At 39.3% G+C, this 22,812-nt stretch overlaps 1 protein-coding gene across 1 annotated transcript; it reads right to left on the bottom strand.

Annotated features, from left to right (window-relative positions):
* Positions 1 to 10,446: 10,446 nt before the first annotated feature.
* fam210ab (family with sequence similarity 210 member Ab) lies at positions 10,447 to 13,955 on the bottom strand. The gene is made up of 4 exons (XM_026292942.1): positions 13,817 to 13,955; positions 12,244 to 12,704; positions 11,848 to 11,959; positions 10,447 to 11,617 (listed from the first exon to the last, which is right to left on the bottom strand). The coding sequence occupies exons 2-4, from the start codon at positions 12,663 to 12,665 to the stop codon at positions 11,303 to 11,305; spliced, it is 849 nt and encodes a 282-aa protein (XP_026148727.1). The 5' UTR covers positions 12,666 to 12,704; positions 13,817 to 13,955; the 3' UTR covers positions 10,447 to 11,302.
* Positions 13,956 to 22,812: the final 8,857 nt, after the last annotated feature.

Below are 22,812 nucleotides of genomic sequence, written 5' to 3' on the forward strand. Positions count from 1 at the left end.
GTTTTTTGTTGTCTTGTTTTTTCTTTTTTTCATTCTGGACCGGGATCTGTGCACGACACGAGAACTGAGAATCAAGGACTTAAAGAGAACACAACAAAGCAAGAGACTCTAAAACTTAAATCTTAGTGCCAAGGTTCACAAGGAAGCAAAACAAAGGGGGAAAATTGAGTCATTCTAACATTCAAAACACACAAAAAGAAAAGTTATCAAAAAGTTGCACTATGATGTTTGTGTTTGCTTTTTTTTTTTTTCTTTTGTCTTTTTCTTGAATGGACCGACTGACTGAACTTTGGCTCCAAAGTTGTTTAAACAGTTGGGAGCAAAAAAAAAAAAAAAAAAAAAAGTATTATAAGCTTATGTCTTTCCTTTTTTTGAAAATCGCAAGAAATACTTGTACCCAGCCTACAACATCTCTGTCTGCTTACACCACAGGCACAGTGAGACTTAGTAAGAGAATAATCTTGTCCTGCTTCATGTGTGTACACTTCAGCCTAGTAGGGATAAGATCTGTCTTGTAACTAGGTGTTGGGAGGGCAAAAACACGTCAACTTCCTCTGATAGTTTGTTACATAATGTGGAGGAGGTATAAACTTTAAAAAGATGACAGGTGACCCCAGACCCAACTTGCTATAAATACAGTTATGAGAAATCTGGCCATCTGGTTGGATAACCTATTAACCAAGAATAACATAATCAATAACAATTACAATGACAAAGACATATCCAAGTCTCCATCCAGCAGCCTGGTTACAGCAGATTCTTTTTTCCACTCTGTCCTGACCTCTGAGCACTTGACACTTCCTTTTTCATGTTTCCTGTGTCCATATGCCCCTCTTCCTCCTCTTCCTACTCTAACCACTCATTTTGACATGCACAGTGCATTCTGCCAACAGCCACACTGAACTCCAACCCCGCCGCCATGACAACAAAAACACAAAACAACAACAAAAAAGGCTCGGCTCTCCGTCTTCATGTCTCTAAAGCCACAAGAAAAGACGATTCCTGTCTGCATCCGCCAGCACAGCGATCAGGTTTTAAATGAAAACTGTCTGTGGTCAAAGTCAAAGGGCTATGGGAGGGTCCTTTTTGTAAAAGAAAAAAAAACTTTTTGAAAATCTAGCCTTTTTCTCTGCTCATCGTTGCCTTTTCCTCTGCTCTTGCGCTTTCTCTGTCTTTCTGTCCAATGGCAGTGCCCCCCTCTGCCTTTTTTCTAACACACTACCCCTTCACCCTCCAATCCCAGCTTTCTAGCAGTGTCTCTGGTAAACACTGTTCATTATCCCTCCCTCCATCCGTGTGCAGAAAAAGTGTGTTCAAATGATGCAGAGTCCGCCAAGCCCTTTAAAGTGGAGACTAGAGTGAAGTCCTTGTTTGGCAGCGTGCTAATGCAGTCCTCTCCTTCCAATGTGTGTGGTTGTCTATGTCCATCTGTGGTTGTGTGGACAACACTTAGTTTGAAACTATCTTTGTGAGGACATTTTGGCCACCAAAGAGCTGTTTGAGGATTTAAACTTGGATTTATTGCTAAGGTTAGAATTAGATGTAGGTTATGGTTAGTTTTGGCATTTACGGTAGGGATTTATGGGCAATGCACTATGAGTGTCCTCACAACTATAGAAAGACCAATTTGTGTGTGTGTGTGTGTGGGCGCGCATGTGCAGTTGAGTGATTTATTAGTCAACTTTGTCTGAGTTTAGAGATTCAAGGACATAGTATTTATTTGGCACGGTTTAATTCAATACATCATTAACTAAGCTTTCATTTGAATTCAGTGGAGTGTCTCTTTAAAAGGCCAGAGATGCATGATGGTTAATTATCATGGGGCAGAAGTGATCTCACTGTAAAACTTCAAATAAAGTTCACCCCCACAGTCCACCCTACAGTTTCCATTAGAGCTGCACAAGGAAAACTACCTTTTTTGATAATACGCCAGATTGACACACACATTCACACTCAGTTTCATATTAAAGGGTTTTAGTACACAATGTGTTTAATGCAATGTCTCTTAATGCAGTGTTCAAAGGAAACAGAAGGGCTGCTTGCAGACAGAGACAGCTCAAAGAAGATGTCAGACATACCAAATTTTTGGGTGACATTTTTGGGATTTCTTTGGCCAAATTAGAGGATAATTGTTTTATGGTGTTTTATCTTTTTTTTTTTTTTTTTTTTTGTCAACAAATCCCATGGAAAGACCAAAACCTACAAACCAAGAATTATGAGATTATTACATGACCAAAGTACTACACGTCATATGGCCATACCACTAGGGAGATACCCCGTGTTAAGGACAGCAGTAGAAGGCTCCAGGAGAATGTACTAAGGGCTTTGAGAAGTTTTTTTTTTTTTTTTTTTTTTTTTTTTTTTTAAGCCTCAGTATTTTCCTGAAACAGCTTAACACTGATTTTTAGTAAATGTTTCTCAAACAAGAAGAAATGGTGCATTTTTGAGGACTTTGTTCAGAACCAGTTTAATAACGTGTTTTAGTGACTTGTTTTAGTGATTTAGGTCTCTTTGTTTGAGTTTGGGTCAAATCAAACTACAGTGTGTGAGAATGTTCATGGTAATGAAGGATCAGTGTGTCTCACTAATGTGTTTTTAATCGGAAGATGCTTGATGGTAGGACAGACACATTGGTGGTTTTGGTCTTTTTATGGGATTTATTGTCAGCACAAAATATGGAATACCACAAGACTTATCTTTTGATTAGAAATGTTATTCCAAAGTAGCAGATTGACATGTTAGCACATATCTTGTACAAATACTAACTCGAACACTTGCATACTATTTGGGGGGGGGAAATGGTACTAGCATGTAGTACAACTATATTATGATCTTAAATTGGGAACACAGTTATCAGTTCTTACATGAAATGATCTGATACATGATTTGTAAAAAATAAAGATTGTGATGTTCCTTAATGTAACATTAAAGAATATTTGGAGGTACATGTGATGCTAATGCAGGAGTGGGGAACTAGGAAATGCAGTGAAGAAAGAACTATTACCCCCTTTCTTGTGCATTTGTAGCTTACCTCTGATTTTCCACCCTGCAGATTTCATAAAGCCCTCTGGTTCTGTAAGCATTGGTGTGTTTGAATGTACGCATGTGTGCTTTCTAGCTCTAAGGATGTGTGTATGTGTGTGTTACTACATCACTGCTGCTATTGCTGTTGCTGCTACTGCTATTGTTGCTACTGCTGCTTCTCATGTTCCCTCCCGCCAGTCCATCTGTCCATTCTGTCCCCTCAGCTCATCCAAAACTAGGAGACATCTGACCCTCTGCAGTCAAAGTCACAGTCTGGGTGAAGAGCTGGTACCAGCACTTTCGCCTTCGACTGCACGAACCTGTTTAAATCCTGCATTTCTTTTCTCTTCTTCCTTCTTCTCTCTGTTGTTGTCTCAGCTCATTCTTTCTGCGCAGTCATAGCTTGTAAATGGAGGATATAAAGATGAAATTTATGTTTTCTACAAGGAGGTTTGCATGTTACTATTATGTGAGTAAATAAGGTGCCTAATGTTCATGTTTGAGCAGACCACACCTCAGTCAAACTGCTGCTTGGAATCCTTACAGGTGTTTTATCCTAGGGCTGACCACCAGCCTGGCACAAAGGCACAGAAGTATGTGAGGAAGGATTGGTTCCAGTGCTGACATGATTTTTAGGAGCATGGTCTGGATGTCCCACTATTTCTCAATTGGGTGTTGATGCTCATTTTCATTAATGAATTCTGTCTCATATTTAATTTGAGGTCTATGTGAAACTGTAAATTCAGCCAATGTAGGAGAGAGAATGTACCTGTTTCGTGTCAGCAGAACAACAAAAACCGCAGCTCAACCTGGAACTTTTTAGCTCCTAGGGTTACAACCAGTTCACCAGTGGTGTTTACAAGCATGGTCACAGGCCTACTGACTCCCATTGTGCCAGACAGAAGTGGTCACTCCTGGCAAAGCAGCTGAAGCCATTTCAACCGGTAATTTGACCCACGTGTGGAGCAGACATAGGAACCCACTTGCACTCAAAAAGCTCCCACCTTCGTTGTGCCTCACTTCCAACGGTGCTTTTTTCAGTAGTCTGTCTTTCTTTATGTTTGTTTGTAAGGTGCTGTATATAACTTGAATATATTATGCACATATCCTACCCAATGGGTAGAAACCACAAAAAAATGTTGTGAATAATGTAATATAATGTATAGACAATATAAGAATTTTAAGAAGGCAGCATCAAATTTGTAAATGCCTACAATTTAAAAAAAACGTGCTTTGTCTTTTTTTTTTTTTATGAGAAAACATGGTTTGCAAATTATGCTTAGAAGATGGTTGCAACACAAATACAAACTTATAATATTTTGCTATAAATAATAGTCTGATATGATAAGGATGAGATAATCTCTCGATTAAGGAAGTTGCTGAGATGTTATTCACCTGTTTATTCGATTACTCTTCTGAGAACAAGCGTTCAGTGTCATCATTTAGGTCCTGGCTGGTGGTTTTCTTATCCCCATCAGCAACCAACAGATGTATAGTTCTCTTACACAGATCTTTAAGGAAACATACACACACATCGGTCGGTGATAATGCCATGACTTCAGCTGGGTCGAGGTGGAATTTCAACTCACTTTGTAAATTGCTGAACAAAAAGCAGAAGCTCTCTAGTTTGGAAGACCTGTCACACTACCACTGTGCACAAGAGCGAAAATGGAAGACTGTGTGTCTACTTATTGATCTTAATATTTTAGTTCATTTCAGCTATAGTTTTGTGGATCTGCCAAAGTAAAGTATAAAACTGTGGAGTACGCTCAGCACTGCTATAGCTGTGGCTGGATGCTATACTCTGGTTATAGCATTTCAGCTCCGTTACAGGATGATCATATACTTTTGATCACATGATTGGAGAACGGAAAGGAAAAATGGTCATTTCCATTTCTGGTAAAGATTGGAAATGTTGCACCAGCGTGAAACAAATGAAAAGTCTCTGCTAAAACTCACTGAACTTTTCTTTCTGTTTTTTTTTTTTTTTTTTTTTTTTTCTACATTACAACGGTATAGTATGTGGCACAGTATATGGAAACTAAAGTCATGTTTAATCTGCAGTCATTTATTTACAGTATGTACTAAAAATAACTCCACTGTACAATAACCGCAGAGCATGTCCATTCTTATCTATAGACAATGTACATAGCAATGTGCCATTTTCTCTTCAGCGCACCAAATAAAGAGGCAGTTGTGTAGTTTTAATTTGAAAAAAATCTCTATTGTAACTTTGGCTGGAGGGTCGCTTGGCTCTCCTCGTCCTTAAACTTTTTTTTTGTTTTTTTTTTGTTTCCTGCACTAGCTTGAAGAACTAACTTGGGCTCAGACTGATTTTTTTATTTGATTTCTCTCATCGCAGTGTGCTCCCTCTTTCCACTTATCAAAAGTTTGTACTCAACTGCTGACAAGTAGCTATGATGATAACAATAACGTCTCTCAGTTTGGTATTTTCTGTCTTGACAGTTACCATAATGGGTTTTGTAACATCAGTTTGCTTTATTTACAAAAATGATTTCTTCTTGTCCCCCCCTCCCCTGTTGCCCCTCTGTGCTGGTATGTGTATATATATATATGTATATACATGTATACATATACACACACAAACACAGAGGTAAAATTGTTGTGTATTTTTGCCTCTTTATTTAAGCAATTGTGATGTAATAGGTTTTAGGCCTAAGGTCTGTTATTGCAATACTTTTACAGAAAAGATGGAAAAAAAATCAAAAAATGTTGCTCTAAGTGCTGTTGTAGTCACAGATTTTATGCTTGTACTATGCTGTAGTCAAACTGCAGCGTAATGAATAAAACTTTAAAAGTGATTACTCTGGTGTTCTTCTCAGTCTTATGCAAAGTTTGTTTGAAGGTGATTACTGGAGTTGGAGGGAGCAGCCTTGCCACTCAGCTCTTCATCTCACTGATATAGCCAATTAACGTGAGTAAGGTTTAGACAGATCAGCAGCTTCCCCAGACTTGTTAGCCTGGTTTCTGCTTGCTTGCTGATGCAGGTCGAGGCCTGATGCACCAACCCAGTCTGAGTGGGTTCACCGGCTGGTGGGATACTGTTACAGTCATCACATTTCAGTGAGTTAACATAATGTGTTTCACAGTAGTTACCTGAGTCAACCTGTAGGCCTACTACATGTAAAGAACACTGATGAGATGTAGTTCAGGTCTCAGGTAGAGCTTTGCACATATGCGATGCCAATTTTGTGCAGCTCAGTAGTGTACTTTGTTAGGCCCATTCTGGCTGGAAAAGATCTATGGTTTTCAAATTCCATATTCCCTGGCTGTACACAGACCTGTTAAAAATGATCCAAACATAAGCTGAAATAACCCTGGTGACATTATCCGGGGTCCTCCACAGGTACTGGACACAATATACAATTGCTTTCAGGTATACACATTGTTATATGTCAAATCTGTTGAGTATGGCTTTAAATCAATCCAAACTGTGCTATTTGACACATTAACTGGCAGCTCTGAAAAAAAAAAAAAAAAACAATCCTGAATGTTATTTCTAAAAAACAAAAATACTGGGAAGGATAGCTCTGCAAAATGACTTCAGTACTTTCTTTCATTCATGCGATGGAGAAGGTCCAGTCTCTGGTGAGCATCAGATGATTCAAACCTGCTGAATCTTTTATGTTTGTCAGATGAGCAAAGTAAAGGTCAGCTCCAGGATATGTTAAAAACTCTCTGTGCAGTACATCCACCACTGTTTGTTTGTTTGGCAGCCAGGAGCAAATGACTCACTCAGCTCCACAAAGTAATGAAATGCATAGAACACACGCTTCTGTAGATTTCAGCGGCAAGACCTGTTTTATTTATAGACAGGCTCCATCTGGTAACCTGTCATAAGATTCACAAGCGTGAATCAAAGCTAATGTTCAAAGTACTTAGCCTCACTTACAAGTGCGGAAGGAGGGTGGGCCCAGGGACCCCCACCTGCTGTCCTTTCTGTGAACTTCTTACTGCAAAATGCTGCATGAAGCACGAGCATCCTGATACTGCTCACATTTTCTGCTGACTCAGTTTCTTCACTCTACACACACGCAGACACATCTCAAGAGCTTTAGATTGGTGAGGCCATGCAGAGGAAGTCATGTAGACATCAGTTTGCAGTTTGTTCATACTGATGTGATGCAACTTCGCATTCATTGTGAACAGGGGCGGTTCTAGGACTTCATCCTTAGGGGGGCTTAACCCTCACTATTGTTGCTTGATAACACTACCTACCTTCTATAACCACCTACGTGTCGCAGAACGTTTCATCATCTCCTGCCCCCGGCTGACATAAAGCACAAGCTGTTGCACTTCTAAGGAAGGGCTATCACGCATGCGCAGAATAGCAAAGAGAATGAATAAATACTGTAAATAAATAATTTTTTTTAATCGACATGTCCTGCATTTCTTAGTTATTTTCGTTTTTATTTTAAAAAGTAAAAATGATACTTTCAATACATTTTAATAGTTTGACAGTTTTAGAGGGGGTTAAATGACAGACAGGGGGGCTAAAGCCCCCCTAAAAAGGGTCTAGAACTGCCCCTGACTGTGAACCTCTCTCAGGCTTCCCTATTAGACAGGAAACAGAACAGGAGAGGAAGGAAAAATGACTTCTAGTTCATCACAAGCTCTGCTTCTAATTTCAGTGTGTAATAGATTTACACCTCACTTAATTAAAATAGGTTGAGTGACACAAATTAGTACTGTATGAAATAATTAGTTGTCAATATACTTTTACTATCTGTCATGTATTTGTGACGTCAAAAGAGGTCTTGCTTTTTTTGCAGTAAGCAGCACTGTTGTCATATTTTCTTGGTGAAATGAAGACACACTTTGTACCACTTCTAGTTTCAGGTTTTCAACAGTGGAGCTGCAAAGTTTGAGGTCATGATGTATGCGAAACTTTTGGCATTAATAAAAGGAATTGATCCGAAAATTTGGAACTGGTTCTAAGCTTGTATGGTTCCAAATATTGAGCCCCATCACTAGTACATGTGGCGTCTTGTTTTTTTTTATACTGAAGGCGATCACTATATCACTACTACTGAGAATCTTCACAAACTGGATTAGCTGTGTTCAGCCAACAGAAGCTGGAAGATACCAATTCAGTTTGTCTTCCCTCACTCCCATCTGAGATGGTATCTTTCAGCTTCTGATTGACTGAGCACACCTTTCCACACCTGGCCAATAGTATAGATTATTATGATTATGCTGTACTGTTTAGGAGTCCAACAGAAGTTTCGCAGAAGCAATTTAGATATTACTAAAATCAGTAGTATTTAGACAAGTTTTACGAGTGAAAACAAATTCAATAGACACTAGCAGGTAGTAGGCTACCTAGAAATGACTTTTCTACAGAAATACTTGGAGTAAATGTTATCACAGTGCCTTCTCTAGCTGTTCCTCTTTGATTATAAGCTGACAGAGATTAATTTTAGATTTTATTCATCAGTCACGCTCCATTTCAGTGGGTTTCCTCACATTTGTAGTTGCATATAAAGCAGGCACACAGGCACAGCCAAATAGCCTTTGGAATATGCTATTCAGCTCCGTGATGGTGTTTTGGGCCGTTGACCTGCGATAATGACTAAAATCTAGGACATCTAACTCATGGTAGTACATCACAAAATTGCTGAAGAACCTTTTAAAAGTGTGGTTCACACACAGACAAACACACACACACACAAACACACACGAGTGATGTATGAGATTCCCATTACTCTGGATAATCAGTATCAATAAACCTATATTTACCTGGACACGGTTTCTGGAAAGCGACTATGTTTGTTTATTTATTTTTAAATTCCATATGGTCGATCTGTGATTTCAGTCTGATGTTGACCTTTATTCGGAGAATATAAACATAGCTTTATTTCAACACATGTGACCTCAACTGCAACTTTCTAATGTCATAGTCTGTCAGCTACATTAAAGACTATCCCACTGACCTTTTGCAAGAAAATATGTAAAGTAGAGAAAATCATTGACTTTAGACAGTCTTTGACAGTTTTTCTGCCTCCTAACCTGTGATTCACCTCATCTTGACACTTGAGTCGTGTTCAGCCACAAGCTCACACCTGAGGAACACAGATTGCCTTTACACTGAAACGCTCTGTGTCACACTCCCTGTGGGAGAACAGCCAGGTGTTAGAGCGAGGGGCCGTGGACTGCATAAACAGTTGTTCATTAGTTTGGACAGCAGAGGTCATTGTAACCCACTCATACACTTTAGCACAGAGCAATACCATCATATTTACATATACTATAGATACAATTCATAATGAAGAAAGCAGACTGGAGCATGTTGAAGGTGTGACACAGTGATGTGTATATGCGTCTACTGTTTCTGGACAATGGCAGTTAAGAGATATAGTATTCCCCCAGCTCTGCAGCATCTTCCAGCTCCTTGTTGTGGTTTTGCATCAGACTGACTCACCCTTACCACACTCATCCACCTCATTTTCAGCAACAGCCAATGCTCTGATAAAGCCCGCTGTAGTGAAGAATTTGAATTTGTTGACTAATTGGTGAACCTAGTGGGGCATTTAGCAGCTAAAGAGTCAGATTTTCCCTCATAGTTTGCGGAGCCGTGAACAGCTAAGAGGAGATCGGTGGCAAGAAACACAACTCTGAATGATACTGTTGATCCGTGTCTGTTAAATGTGTAAAAAGGCGTTAGTTTACTAATGGCACTATACTAGATTTCATGGACAAATATTCTACTCCTTACTCACTACCTTCATTTTTGTTAAATGACTGCCAAAACAGAGAGACAACGAAGAAAATATTTTTAAAGGCTCAGTGCAAGAGAACTACACATTCAGTGTGCAAAGTGGCAACGTTTTCTCACTTACAGTGAAAGGCAAAAAATGTCCCAGTGAGAAGCTAAAGGAGTAAGAAACATTTACCGTGAGGCTTTTACAAGATGCCATCAGAGGTAATTTGGCCCTGAAGGCTGTTTAGGCCCATTTCAGTTTAGGATACTGATTCTATACAATATGAGATGAGATGATAAGGTGTGATGAGAGAAACTTTATTCACCCTTAGATTATATGGATTTGCTGAAAATATAAAACTCTATGAATGTCACCTGACCAGTAAAGATGGTGTTGATATAAGCAAGGGGGACTCAGGATTCTGCAATGTTTCAGAATTTTAACATGGGTAAAGTTGTTTGGCATCTTATTTTACTAGTTTACCATTTCAAACCCAAAATGACACAGAGTGTGAACTAAAACACTTACTGCAGCGATGGCTTTGAAATGCCATTATGTAACATAGCAAATGAACAGCAGCTGTTAACACTGAGTAATATTGATTACATCTCCCCTTTACTAAAATGAACTGAAATTTGGTCATACGCAACAATCCTACAGTCATACCAGATCAAGTCAGGGAGTACAGGAAGAGTGTATATAGGGTTGAACAAGATTGAGTTTTATTTATTCACTCAACCGATTCTCATGTTAAGTCTCATGTTAAGTACCTCCAGTAGTCCCTATTTTGCAAGTTGTAAAGTCTCATATATTACCATAGCACACATGATTAGTAACTAATGCTGCACACAGTACCCAACTGGATGTTTACATGTATGACTGACATCCTATCATTTATATATGAACTGAAATATGTCTATTTCAGCTCAAATAGTAGCCTTCAGTCACATAACTCATTTCATACACAGCTTAGGTGTCAAATAAAAATACAATAGAAAACTCAGGGTGACAGCCACACAGGGCAATACCTAGCCTGCAAAAAGGCTTTGATGGACACACAGGTAACCACAAGCTTCAAGTTTTATTTTCCTACCAACCAGAAGTATATAACATTACTCCCATACAGTCTTTAATAGATGATGTTTTACACAGGAAAATGAAGCCCAGACCTCTTGTAAACAGGCCTATCTGTAAATAATCAACTTAAAGCCAGCTAAGTCCAGATCACTTCAGCATATGTAAATCCAGTCAGTTGACTGAGCCAGAATGTAGCATTACCAGGAGTCTGCTAAGCTGCTGTCTAGTCTACACTTACAGTGCACTGTGGCAGCATTTGGATAATTAGAGACACTTAAATAGATTACATGTGATAACTGGGATGTGCAAGGTGAAATTTCAAGACAAGGATAGTGCAATGTCTCTCTCTCTCTCTCTCACCTCTCCAAGAGTCTCAGAAGTGCTGTCTGGTACCCACAATTCAGTGATTACTTGTTGAGATCAAAATAAGTTCATTTGTTCAGTGCTGCCACATGTTAATGTGATTCCCTATTTTTTTTTTAATCACTTCTCTTTCTAAAAAAAGCTTTTCCCTCAGAGACCCTGTCTTTGGTTTCCTGTAATTTCTCAGAAAGCTTGTCCTTAGTTTCTTCCATTTTCCCAGAGATGCGTTCTTTTGTTTCCTCCATTTTCTCTGAGAATCTTTCCTTTGTCTCCTCCATCTTTTCTGTAAGTTTCTCTTTTGTCTCTTCCATTTTGTCCTGGATGTATTCTTTAACTGGTGGTGGCGTGGACAAATAACCATGCTTGCGGAGATACTGAACTGATAGTGACGTTCCGCCCAGAGTCACCATATATCTAGCAGGTGTGGCAATCTGAAAGAAAATAATAATGTTCTGAAAGAACATCTGAATTCATTCCTCGTTTTATAAATACTAAATCTGATTTCTTAAGTAGATTCAGGGTAGGGAAGTAAGACAAAAGCAAATCAAAGTTGGATTAAAAAAAATTATGGTGTAGAGGTACATTAAAGTAACAAAATGACTGATAATATCTGATGATAATGACTGAAGAAGCCAACACATTCAAAACTGGACTAAATTACCTTGTACATGGCATATGCAGTGAGAGCATAGCCACTGGAAGAGTCTCTCAAAAGGCCAACTAGTGACTCTGGCAGACCAATCATCTCCAGGAATGGCACTACGTTCACACCTCTGAAAGCAGGCAAAATAGGACGGAGCAGATTTTAAAGTAGCTGCCAAAACAAACACACAAAATAACCTTCTCTGTCAGAACAATGTAACCAATTATTGACATTTTATGCTTTTGATGGGAGACAGACCACACAGACAACAAGAGGAGAGAGAGAGCAAAATGAAGTTTATAGTCTTGGTTAAATGAAGTTAACTGACAATTGCACTACTGTTACATGAACACTTACACTTAAGACCAGGAAGTCAAATGCAAAGCCATCAACTAAGAAAACTGGCAGACTCACTTCATTGCTGCATAATAGAAGGTCCCAAACCAGGCGGAGGACGTCACCAGATGTACGGGTATCATCACTTTTCCATACTGTTTGAATGTCTTCTTAAACCTCTGGAACAGGCCGATGGACTTGTCCTGCAGGGGATCCACCTCTGCAGCAACAGGTCCATCTTCCCTTTTCTGGACCTCCTGTGTTTGAGGTGTGGACCTGGACTGTTGCTTCTCCTGTGGTGGTGGCTGGTGTTTCAGCTGGTGTCCTGTCCAGCTTGAGGCTGAGGTTGACAGCCAGTACCGACTGGTAGGTGGCGACTGACGGAGGGCACAGTAAGATAATGCTACTGACTGCTCGGGGACGGTGACACCCAGCAGCAATGGACGCACCGCTCCCATCCGCCACAGTCTCCCAGGAGTTAGGATACAGTACATTATCATCCTCTTCACCTTTCTGCTGCTGTGATATTCAACTACAGACTGTGGCATCAGAGAGAGAGAAAAAAAAACATACTATTTTAGTATTTTTAAGTCTGTATATTCTTGTTTAGCATGGCAACTAATTAATTTCACTATCTGTTAATCAAGATGTTAATATGGAGTCAAAGAGTCCAAAATAAAATATCTGAACTGCCTGATTTTGAATTTTAAGGCCTTCTTGCTCAAGTATGACAAACAAGTAGCCAGTTATTACAAATAAATGGCTGACAGATTAAACACTGCAGCTTTATTCCCACTCCTAAAGTCACTCTGACCAATTAAGGTATAGAACAAAACCAAATGGGCATTTCCTAAAAATGCCAAAACCCGTACAAGACAAATTTATATTTCTGTAGACCTCCGTAGTATTACTGAGATAGATAACAGTAACCTTCTAACTTAATTTCTCTTAATGCCTAAAAATGTATATTTAAACAGATTTGAAAATACCTGCAGTGTGGGGTAAAACCCTAAATCTAAATGTATGTTATACGACAGGGGAAAAGCACAGCATGTGGATACATTTATTAATAATGACCATCAAACCAGAGGCTGCTGTTATGAAACTTCTGGCAGACCCGAGTAACTTACGCTCACCAAACTAACGTCAGCTAACTAGCTAACTAACTAACTGTACCGCACAAGCTGTGTGAAACCGACCAACTCACACAGGACGTACTTGTCTTCAACATAAAATACTCAGACTGCATGAAAGGTCAACAGTAAGAATCCGTCTTTATTTATTTAGTTTATTCTAGAGGCTCCGACCGGAAGTCTGAACCGTTTTTCACGTCCGCTTCACGCACATATATTTCAGGCTAACGTTAGTTGACATTGCCTAGTGTTGTCTGGAGGACAAGGCGGAGGCATGTTTTAGTTCCCATGATGTCGGGAGGCGAAGTGAGCATTAATGCCATTAACAGAAGACAGTGTTCACTTTTAGGCCCTGACTGGAGGCTTTGTTAAGACCAGACTCCTAACTGCTGCCAACTTTGGCGTCTGACGCTAGCTAGGTAGCTGTTAGCTAGCCGCTAACCACGCAGACAGGTGGGAAAACAATTCTATAAGAAACCCCACCTGAAAGCAGAACACAGGATACAGACCACACTTACATCACGTTACGTGCTGAGGTCAAGAACAGGTCGTACTCCTCATTCCTGAGGCCCATGTACACATGCCCGGAGATGTGTCATTCAAGTCCCACATTGAGCACTGCTACAGAAAGAGCTGCGTGGACAGCAGCATGTAACTCTAACCGCGCGCAGATCCATGGGAAATGTAGTGCGCAGGAATCTGGCTATGACACATCCCAAAACGTGAAGCAAATTCAGTTACCAGTCCAGCACAGAATCAGCTTTATGGACATAAATATGAACATTGGCAAAAAATAACTCAGAGCATTTCACTTTCTACTACTTCAAACTCTGACTCCACTACTTTTAGAAAATACTGTACTTTTATTCCAGTACTACTTTATTTTAAAAGTTAGTGGTTACTTTTCAATCAGAAAATCAGAATCAGAAAATACATTATAATCTTATAAACTTTAGAGTTAAGTTTATGGTTATGACAGTGCATGATCTGCCAGTCCTGATTTTGAATTTTAGATGTCAAGCAACATATTATAATAACCTAAGAAATCTTAAGGTCACCTGTTGTAAATACATTTAGGCTGCATGGATTATTCATAGTGTTGTATATTATGTCAAAATGTCCTGCTGATTTAACATGCAGTGTTATTAGCTCATTGGCTTAGGCATGCAGAAGTTTTCAAAGTAAATCCTACTTTCCTCTATGTTTGTCAATGCGATAATGGCTGCCCTTAAGTTTTCATTAATGTGTGTTAATAGGAAATGATGGACCACCCACGTTTGTTTTGGCCCAAGCAAAATACAGTTTCTGCCTACGCCACTGTCCAGCATATGTAAAGTAATTCAAATTATAAACACAAGCAACATTTTACTTAATATTAGCAAATTTAGTATTAGTATTAGTGATGAACACAATAATGCATCATTATTATGCAATTATGATCCAGTAATATAAAATACATTAAAGTAGGATGTAAAGTAAGTAAAGTAAGATGCTGACATCTTTGTTTTCCATGATTCTGATCTAGGCTACAGAAGTAAAAATCTGAATGCAGATTTTTATTAGTAACAGAGAATTATTATGGTCTGGTATCAGTGGCTTTTTCCACCACTGAATATAAAGTTGGATAAAGATTGTTTGACCTTGAAACGTATTCCTGCATTCATGCATTGGATGTAGGTCTGTATTAGTGGATCACAAAGACACAGTATTTTTTTTTTTTTGGAGCGTGTGTGTGTGTGTGTGTGTGGTTGGGGGGGGGGGTTGTCTGTGAATAACTATTGATAAGTCTGCTTTATTGTCAATTTTGCCACATGTAGAGCTACTCTTAGACCCATGGTGCATACAGATAAACTCCAAACACTAAGTAGTGCAATCTGAAAATTACGATAAGGCCATGCAAAATAAACATAGATAATACAAAGTAAGAAAAATATACAAAAAGTACAAATAGCATAAGGCACAAGTATCAGATATCAGTTTCACACAAAAACACAGTGTCAAAAATGTCCATAACCTGCCTTGTACAACGAAAACAAACCTAAGATATTAAGGGAAAAAATGTATTTCCTTGTGTGTTCATAATGCAAGGAAATGCAGATGGCACATAGGATCGATGTACCCCACCATCTGCATTACACAAGTTTCACCAGAAGAGGGTGGTCTGCTCACAGTCTTGTAGCATGTGTCCTTTCTATTCAAAAGATGTTTCTCACTCTGGGAATTAAGTTTCCAGTGAAGTCAATGTGGTGGATAAGTCTGAAAATCTTTAATTAATTTTATGATAAGTTCCAGCTTTGTATAAATCACCATAGATCCATGTGGACTTGATGCTGATTACGATTCAGGGTCACGTTTGTGGATGCTCTGCATAGTAGATACTTGTGGACAGAGGGATTAAAACCAAGTCCTCCAGTTGAGGAAGAGCCTCTCACCACTAAGATGTGCTTGTGGGCGTACGTTTGTAAGAGTATGAGTGCAATTGAGCTCCAGGTGAACATGGGAGAGCACAGACACATCGCCCCTGCCTCAAGAGCCACCAGCTCTGTTTACTGTTGCTATTAACTAGATTGACAGATCAAATTACCCCTCAAGAACCCAATGCAACACCACCGTTTTTGACTGCACCAGGATGTACTTACTTCTTCATGAGGCATGGTCAAGAATACAGCCATATGAGTATCTTTTAAGGGCTTTGTGAAACCTGTGTTACCACGGACTCTTATGGGTTAATTCTGTGTTGCAGATCTCACTTCCATCTCTGTTTCTTGTGTCCACCTGTCTGCAGAGTGGTCTGACAGAGAGGCCAGTCATTATATAAAACACCTGCAGCTGCTGGGACAGGGCATTCCTGAATTGTAAATGTTAGGTTACTGTATTAGCCTCCCTTGTCTTCTCTGTGTTGTTTACAGTCAGAGATGGTACTTTAGTTTTCACTCTACTGCATCTGTCAAAGATGTTCGTTAAAACACTGTCTGGTTTACATTGTTCTTGTGTACATTTTCTCATAAATGAAGTTGAAGGTGCTGTACATGCACTCCAGAAACCTGTGTCAAGCCCATAAACATGGCATCACTGTGTTTGCATGCCGCTAAATGCCTATAGGGGATCATCACTGCTACATTTAGTACAGCAATAGACGGGCACTAGAAATATTGGGACATTAATCTGTATTCAGTCATGAGGTGTATGAGTCATGTATTGTGTATCATGCATTGGTCTGCAAGCATGAATAATTACATTGTGCAGAAACTACACAATTAAAATGGCTGTAAAGTCAAAAAGAAGATTTGGGGTGTCTACATCTTTAGAGCCATAAAGCCAGTTTTATTTTGTAATGAACTGGCAGATCTGTGCCAGATGTGTTAGGAGATATAAGAGATATATACAATGCACCCTAGATGAAGGTTGTAAAATATCTAAGCCCATGATTTATGAGTTATATGATTTATATGTGCCCTGAAAATATTTCATGTACTATATATTAATATCTGGTGGTTAAATAAAGCAGCTGTTTCCTGTGAGGGAAAGTCTGATGAAGTCTATTTATTTATTTATTTGATGAATACGCAATGATAATAACTTTTATTTTCACTCTGTAGAGCAATCTCAAAACGACCTGCTTGTTGCTACAACCTAGATGCAGAGACTCAGTCTAAAACGCTTCTCTGCAGTTTCCTTAGAGCCGCCGCCCCCTTCAAACCACATAGAGACTGTGTCTGCCCCTCGAACATATAAATCAAACAAATCAGAAGTTAACAGAAGAGGAGTTATTCATAAAAACTTAATAAAAATTAAGACCACTCCTCTTATTGAACAGAAAAACAGAACTGTCAAATGTGGATTATTAAATATTAGGTCCCTTTCTTCTAAATCTCTGTTAGTAAATGATTTGATAACTGATCACCAAATTGACCTACTTTATCTTACTGAAACCTGGTTACAGCAGGATGAATATGTCAGTCTGAATGAATCAACCCCCCTCAGTCATAAAAATTATCATGTTCCTCGAAGCACAGGTCGAGGTGGAGGAGTAGCTGCAATCTTCCAGTCAAACTTATTATTAAACTTTCATCCTCAGAACAATTATAACTCATTTGAGAGCCTCACTCTTAGTCTCTCACATACAAACTGGAAAACACAAAAACCAGTTCTACTTGTCATTATGTACCGTCCACCTGTTCCTTACTCAGAGTTTTTAACTGAATTCCCTGACTTCCTGTCTGATTTAGTGCTTAGATCAGATAAAGTCATTATAGTGGGAGATTTTAACATTCATGTAGATGTTGAAAATAACAGCCTCAGCATTGCATTTAATTCTATATTAGATTCAATTGGTTTCATTCAAAACGTTAATAAACCCACCCACTGTTTTAATCACACCCTTGATCTTGTTCTGACCTATGGCATCGAAATTGAACATCTAATAATTTTTCCCCCAAATCCTGTTTTGTCAGATCATTCTTTAATAACTTTCGAATTTAAAATGATGGATCATGCAGCGTCTGGAAGAAAATTCCACTACAGCAGATGTTTATCCGACAACGCTGTTAATAAATTTAAGAAAATGATTCCATCTTTATTTACATCTATGCCAAGTATAAACATAGTGGAGGGCAGCTGCCTTAATCCTACTCCCTACCAAATTGATCATGTTGTTGACAGCGCTGTAACCTCACTGCGTGAAACGCTTGATTCTGTAGCCCCTCTGAAAAAGAAGTTAGTGATTCAGAGAAGACTAGCCCCATGGTATAATTTACATGTTCGTACCTTAAAGCAGGCATCACGAAGGCTGGAAAGGAAGTGGCGTTCCACAAACTTAGAGGAAATTTTTCTAGCCTGGAAAAACAGTCTACTAACATATAAAAAAGCTCTCCGTAAAGCCAGAACTGCATACTATTCATCACTAATAGAGGAAAATAAGAACAATCCCAGGTTTCTTTTCAGCACTGTAGCCAGGCTGACAAAAAGTCACAGCTCCGTTGAGCCCAGTGTTCCCTTAGCTCTCAGCAGTGATGAATTTATGAGTTTCTTTACAAATAAAATCACAACTATTAGAGATAAAATTCAGCAGATGCTTCCTATACCTGCAATAAATGAATCTTTTACTACAGTAGCTCTTGAATCATCTGTAGGACCTCAGTTATGTTTAGACTGCTTCTCTCCCATAGATCTCTCTGAATTTACATCAGTAGTTGCTTCATCGAAATCATCAACGTGTCTCTTGGACCCCATCCCGACTAGACTGCTTAAAGGCACCCTGCCATTAATGAACTCATCTTTATTGGACTTGGTAAATTTATCTCTAGTATCAGGCTACGTACCACAGGCCTTTAAGACTGCAGTAATCAAACCTTTACTCAAAAAGCCTAGTCTTGATCCAGGTGTCTTGGCTAATTATAGACCAATATCCAACCTGCCATTTATTTCTAAAATCCTAGAAAAAGCTGTTGCTAAGCAGCTATCAGACCACTTACACAGGAATGAACTATTTGAAGATTTCCAATCAGGATTTAGAGCACATCATAGTACAGAAACAGCACTGTTGAAAGTTACCAACGATCTTCTCTTAGCCTCAGATAATGGACTTGTTTCGATACTTGTCCTCCTAGACCTTAGTGCAGCATTCGACACCATTGATCACAACATCTTATTACAGAGACTGGAGCATGTGATTGGTATCAGAGGAACAGCGTTAAAGTGGTTCCAATCCTATTTATCGGACAGATTCCAGTTTGTTCATGTCCATGATGAACCTTCCACACGAACAAAAGTTAGTTATGGAGTTCCACAAGGTTCTGTGCTAGGACCGATTCTGTTCACCCTGTATATGCTTCCTTTAGGATATATCATTAGGAAGCACTCTATTAATTACCACTGCTATGCGGATGACACTCAGTTATATCTATCTATTAAACCTGTTAACACAAACCAGTTAACCAGACTTCAAGCCTGTCTAACTGACATAAAGGCCTGGATGACCAGTAACTTTTTACTTTTAAACTCGGAGAAAACAGAAGTCATTATATTTGGGCCTAAAAATCTCAGAAATAACTTTTCTAAAATTATAGCTACTCTAGATGGCATAGCCCTGGCCTCCAGCACTACTGTAAAAAACCTTGGAGTTATTTTTGACCAGGACATGTCCTTTAACTCTCACATAAAACAAATTTCTAGAACTGCATTCTTTCACCTGCGCAACATTTCCAAAATTAGGAACATCCTGTCTCAAAATGATGCAGAAAAACTAGTCCATGCATTTGTTTCCTCAAGGCTAGATTACTGTAAATCATTACTATCTGGATGTCCTAATATCTTAATAAAAAGCCTCCAATTAATCCAGAATGCCGCAGCCAGAGTCCTGACAGGAACTAGCAAGAGAGATCATATTTCTCCTATAATGGCTTCTCTTCATTGGCTCCCTGTAAAATATAGAATAGAATTTAAAATCCTTCTTCTCACATACAAATCCCTTCATAATCAAGCTCCTTCATACCTTAAAGACCTCATAGTACCATATTATCCCAATAGACCACTTCGCTCTCAGAGTGCAGGCCTACTTGTGGTTCCCAGAGTTCTCAAAAGCAGAATGGGAGGCAGAGCCTTTAGCTATCAAGCTCCTCTCCTGTGGAACCAGCTCTCAGCCTGGGTTCAGGAGGCAGACACTCTGTACTTTTAAGGCTAGACTTAAAACCTTCCTCTTTGACAAAGCATATAGTTAGGGCTGGCTTCAGGCAACCCTGAACCATCCCTTAGTTATGCTGCTATAGGCCTAGACTGCCCGAGGACCATTGGTGCACTGAGCTTCCCTGCCCTAACCCCCCCCCTTCTCTCGCACCTCATGTATATTCCACCATTGAATGTTACTAACCTTGTGCTCTCTCTCTCCCCTAGTTTGTGCTCTCTCATTCCCTCTCTCTCTCTCTCTCTCTCTCTGTACCTTCTGCAGGTGTCCCTGGTCCTGGAGCTGTTTATCGCTGATGTGCAGTTACTGGCCCCACCAACTTGCAGTGTCTATTTGTTGTTTATTGTTGCTGTTCTTTTCTCTCTGCTCTATCCACTCACCCCAACCGGTCGAGGCAGATGGCCGCCCAAACTGAGCCCGGTTCTGCTGGAGGTTTTTTTCTTCCGTTAAAGGGAGTTTTTTCCTCTCCACTGTCGCCAAGTGCTTGCTCATAAGGGAATTGTTGGGTTTTTAGTTTTAGTTTTTGTAAAGTGCCTTGAGATGATTTGTATTGTGATTTGGCGCTATACAAATAAAATTGAATTGAATTGAATTGAATAGATTCAGATAAGAGACAGACCATGGTTGAATGGTTGGATAAAGGGGTGGATTTTTAGATAGTATCCATATGTGGTACTGCATCTCTAGCATTAGCCGTAGAAAGAGTAAGAAGCCAAGCACAACCGGACTGTTGGCTCTTATGCAACAATGAGAAAAAAAAAAAAAAAAACAACTTTGCTAACACTTTTTCTTCCATAATTCTAAGTTTTCCTCTTTTTCTCATTTTGCCTGCTGGCCTCAAGTTGCTGCATCTCTGTCTAACAACCACTTGTTATAAAGAAAGCTGTCGATTTTTCTGAAACATCAGTGACATAGGTGATGTCTGAAGAACCCATTAAGCAATAGAATCTAAAACACGACACAGAACGTTTCACAAAGATTGAGGCCATACTTTGTGTGCAAAAATAATATTGTTGTCAGGGTTGTTAAGTCAGGAGCATGCAGGCAGTGATGCTCAATAGGATCAAAATGAGTCTATGTCTGTCACTGCCTCTAAAACACGCTCCAGCAGGCTTGAAGAGCATGCTTCACAGGGATATCCGATGCTTTGAAGTGGTTACATTCAGCAGTGGAGATTGACTGCTTACTGCTACGAATCTTTAGAATTCAAGCGTTTTCGTGGCATTTTCTGCTTCTGCTCCCCAAATAAAATGTTAAACTTTGTTTTATTCAGTTTGATTGATTTGTTTCTGCACCAAGTTCCTGCGTTCAGTCATCAATAATCATTATGTCATTCCAACAAGGTGTTCAGTGCCGCAGCCAGTCACAAGCTGCTACTGTGGTAATCAAACACTTTCACTAGCTGAAGCATTTTTCTTATTTCCCTTAAGGTAGAAGACAGTGATGTAAATGGATCCATTAGTGCAGGTTTTAATAGAAAGATAAACAGCTTGGCGGGAGCTGTATTACCGCTTTCATTAGACTTGCCTTTGATACTTTGGGACAGAAAAACCTGCATTTATCTTATTTTTTACTTTTGTTCACATTTTATTGGCTGTAACCCGCAATTAAACACATGCATCATTCATATCAATATGGAGAAGGCTCACGCAACAATAACCACAGCATATAAATCATAATCACTATATTCTCCCATCGTTGGTATAATTATGCAGCCATCAATAAGAATTGATAAAAATCTAAGCGTGTGTGTGTTTAAATGAACCTCTGTGATGCCAGCGCCACAGCCATGCTGGTTCTCCTGCGTCTCTAGATTTTCCCAATAAGGTCCAACATTGTTTTCAAGTCTGCCTGAGAGCCTCTGTAGTCAGTATTAATGATCGCTATCTTATTCAGTCATATAAATAAAGAAAGGTAGCTCGGTTTACAGATAGCAGAGTCCATGCTTTCCATATTGATTAACATATGGAACTGCATTTTTTTTTTCTTTTTAAAATATTAAAAGAAAGTTTGGTCTCCAAACACTGGAGGAATAAATGCACAAACAAGTTAAATTCAGTGAGCTGACAGAAAAGGAGCTTGGCGAGAGATGAGACCACTGGAATACCAACTAGGAGCTGAGGTTTTGTCTCTGGAGAACAAGGTTGAGAAGCCCCAAGCTCCACGCTAAGACTAAGGTCAGGCCTTTCTGTGGCTTAGGGGGCTATCACAGAGTCTCCTCATTGTGCCAACTTAAGTACAGGCTGACCAACAGTCCTCTAATGTGGAAAAGGGAGCTTGTAAGAGCTCAGAAACATCTACATTCACTTGTTGGTCCTATACAATCTACAATCTAATTAACTTGTCATAAACAAGAAATTATTTTAGCTGGCCAGGCTTTTCAGCCTGGCTAAACCCCCATTTGCAAATAATATCCCATTGCTGTAAGGGGCATTACTTTTTACAGGTGTAGAGTGCGGCTGGTTTACAAGTACTGTTTAATAAAGTCAGTTTTGTGCCATCATGGAGCGTCTGCAAATATATTTCCCCACAATTATTCTAGCAATATGAACACTAAACTCAAAGTACAGTACAGTACTGGGGCTGAGTGTCGTCAAAGAATAAGACAAATAACCATTTTGACCTAATGATGGTGTCAGAGGAAAGGTTAAGGGAGCACCAAATTTATTAGAGTTCATCCTGTGAGAAGCAGTTATTCACATATTATTCACATTCCAGTCATTCCATCCAGTGCTCCAACAGATATTTTAAAACAGCCTTCAACACAGTCATTTTTTCATAACTAGTACATTGCAACTTATGGCAGAGGTGTAGACATTTTGTTGCTCTGCT

This window comes from Mastacembelus armatus, chromosome 16 (genome assembly GCF_900324485.2).
Source record: "Mastacembelus armatus chromosome 16, fMasArm1.2, whole genome shotgun sequence".
Taxonomy (NCBI): domain Eukaryota; kingdom Metazoa; phylum Chordata; class Actinopteri; order Synbranchiformes; family Mastacembelidae; genus Mastacembelus; species Mastacembelus armatus.

Bases quoted from the DNA above. Each gene is read 5' to 3' on its own strand.
- fam210ab (XM_026292942.1), bottom strand. From the start codon at position 12,665: ATGATAATGTACTGTATCCTAACTCCTGGGAGACTGTGGCGGATGGGA. The intron at 11,960-12,243 runs GTGAGTCTGCCA...GCCTGCTTTCAG, and splicing joins TTCTATTATGCAGCAATGAA to AGGTGTGAACGTAGTGCCAT. The intron at 11,618-11,847 runs GTAATTTAGTCC...ATTTTCTTTCAG, and splicing joins CTGCATATGCCATGTACAAG to ATTGCCACACCTGCTAGATA.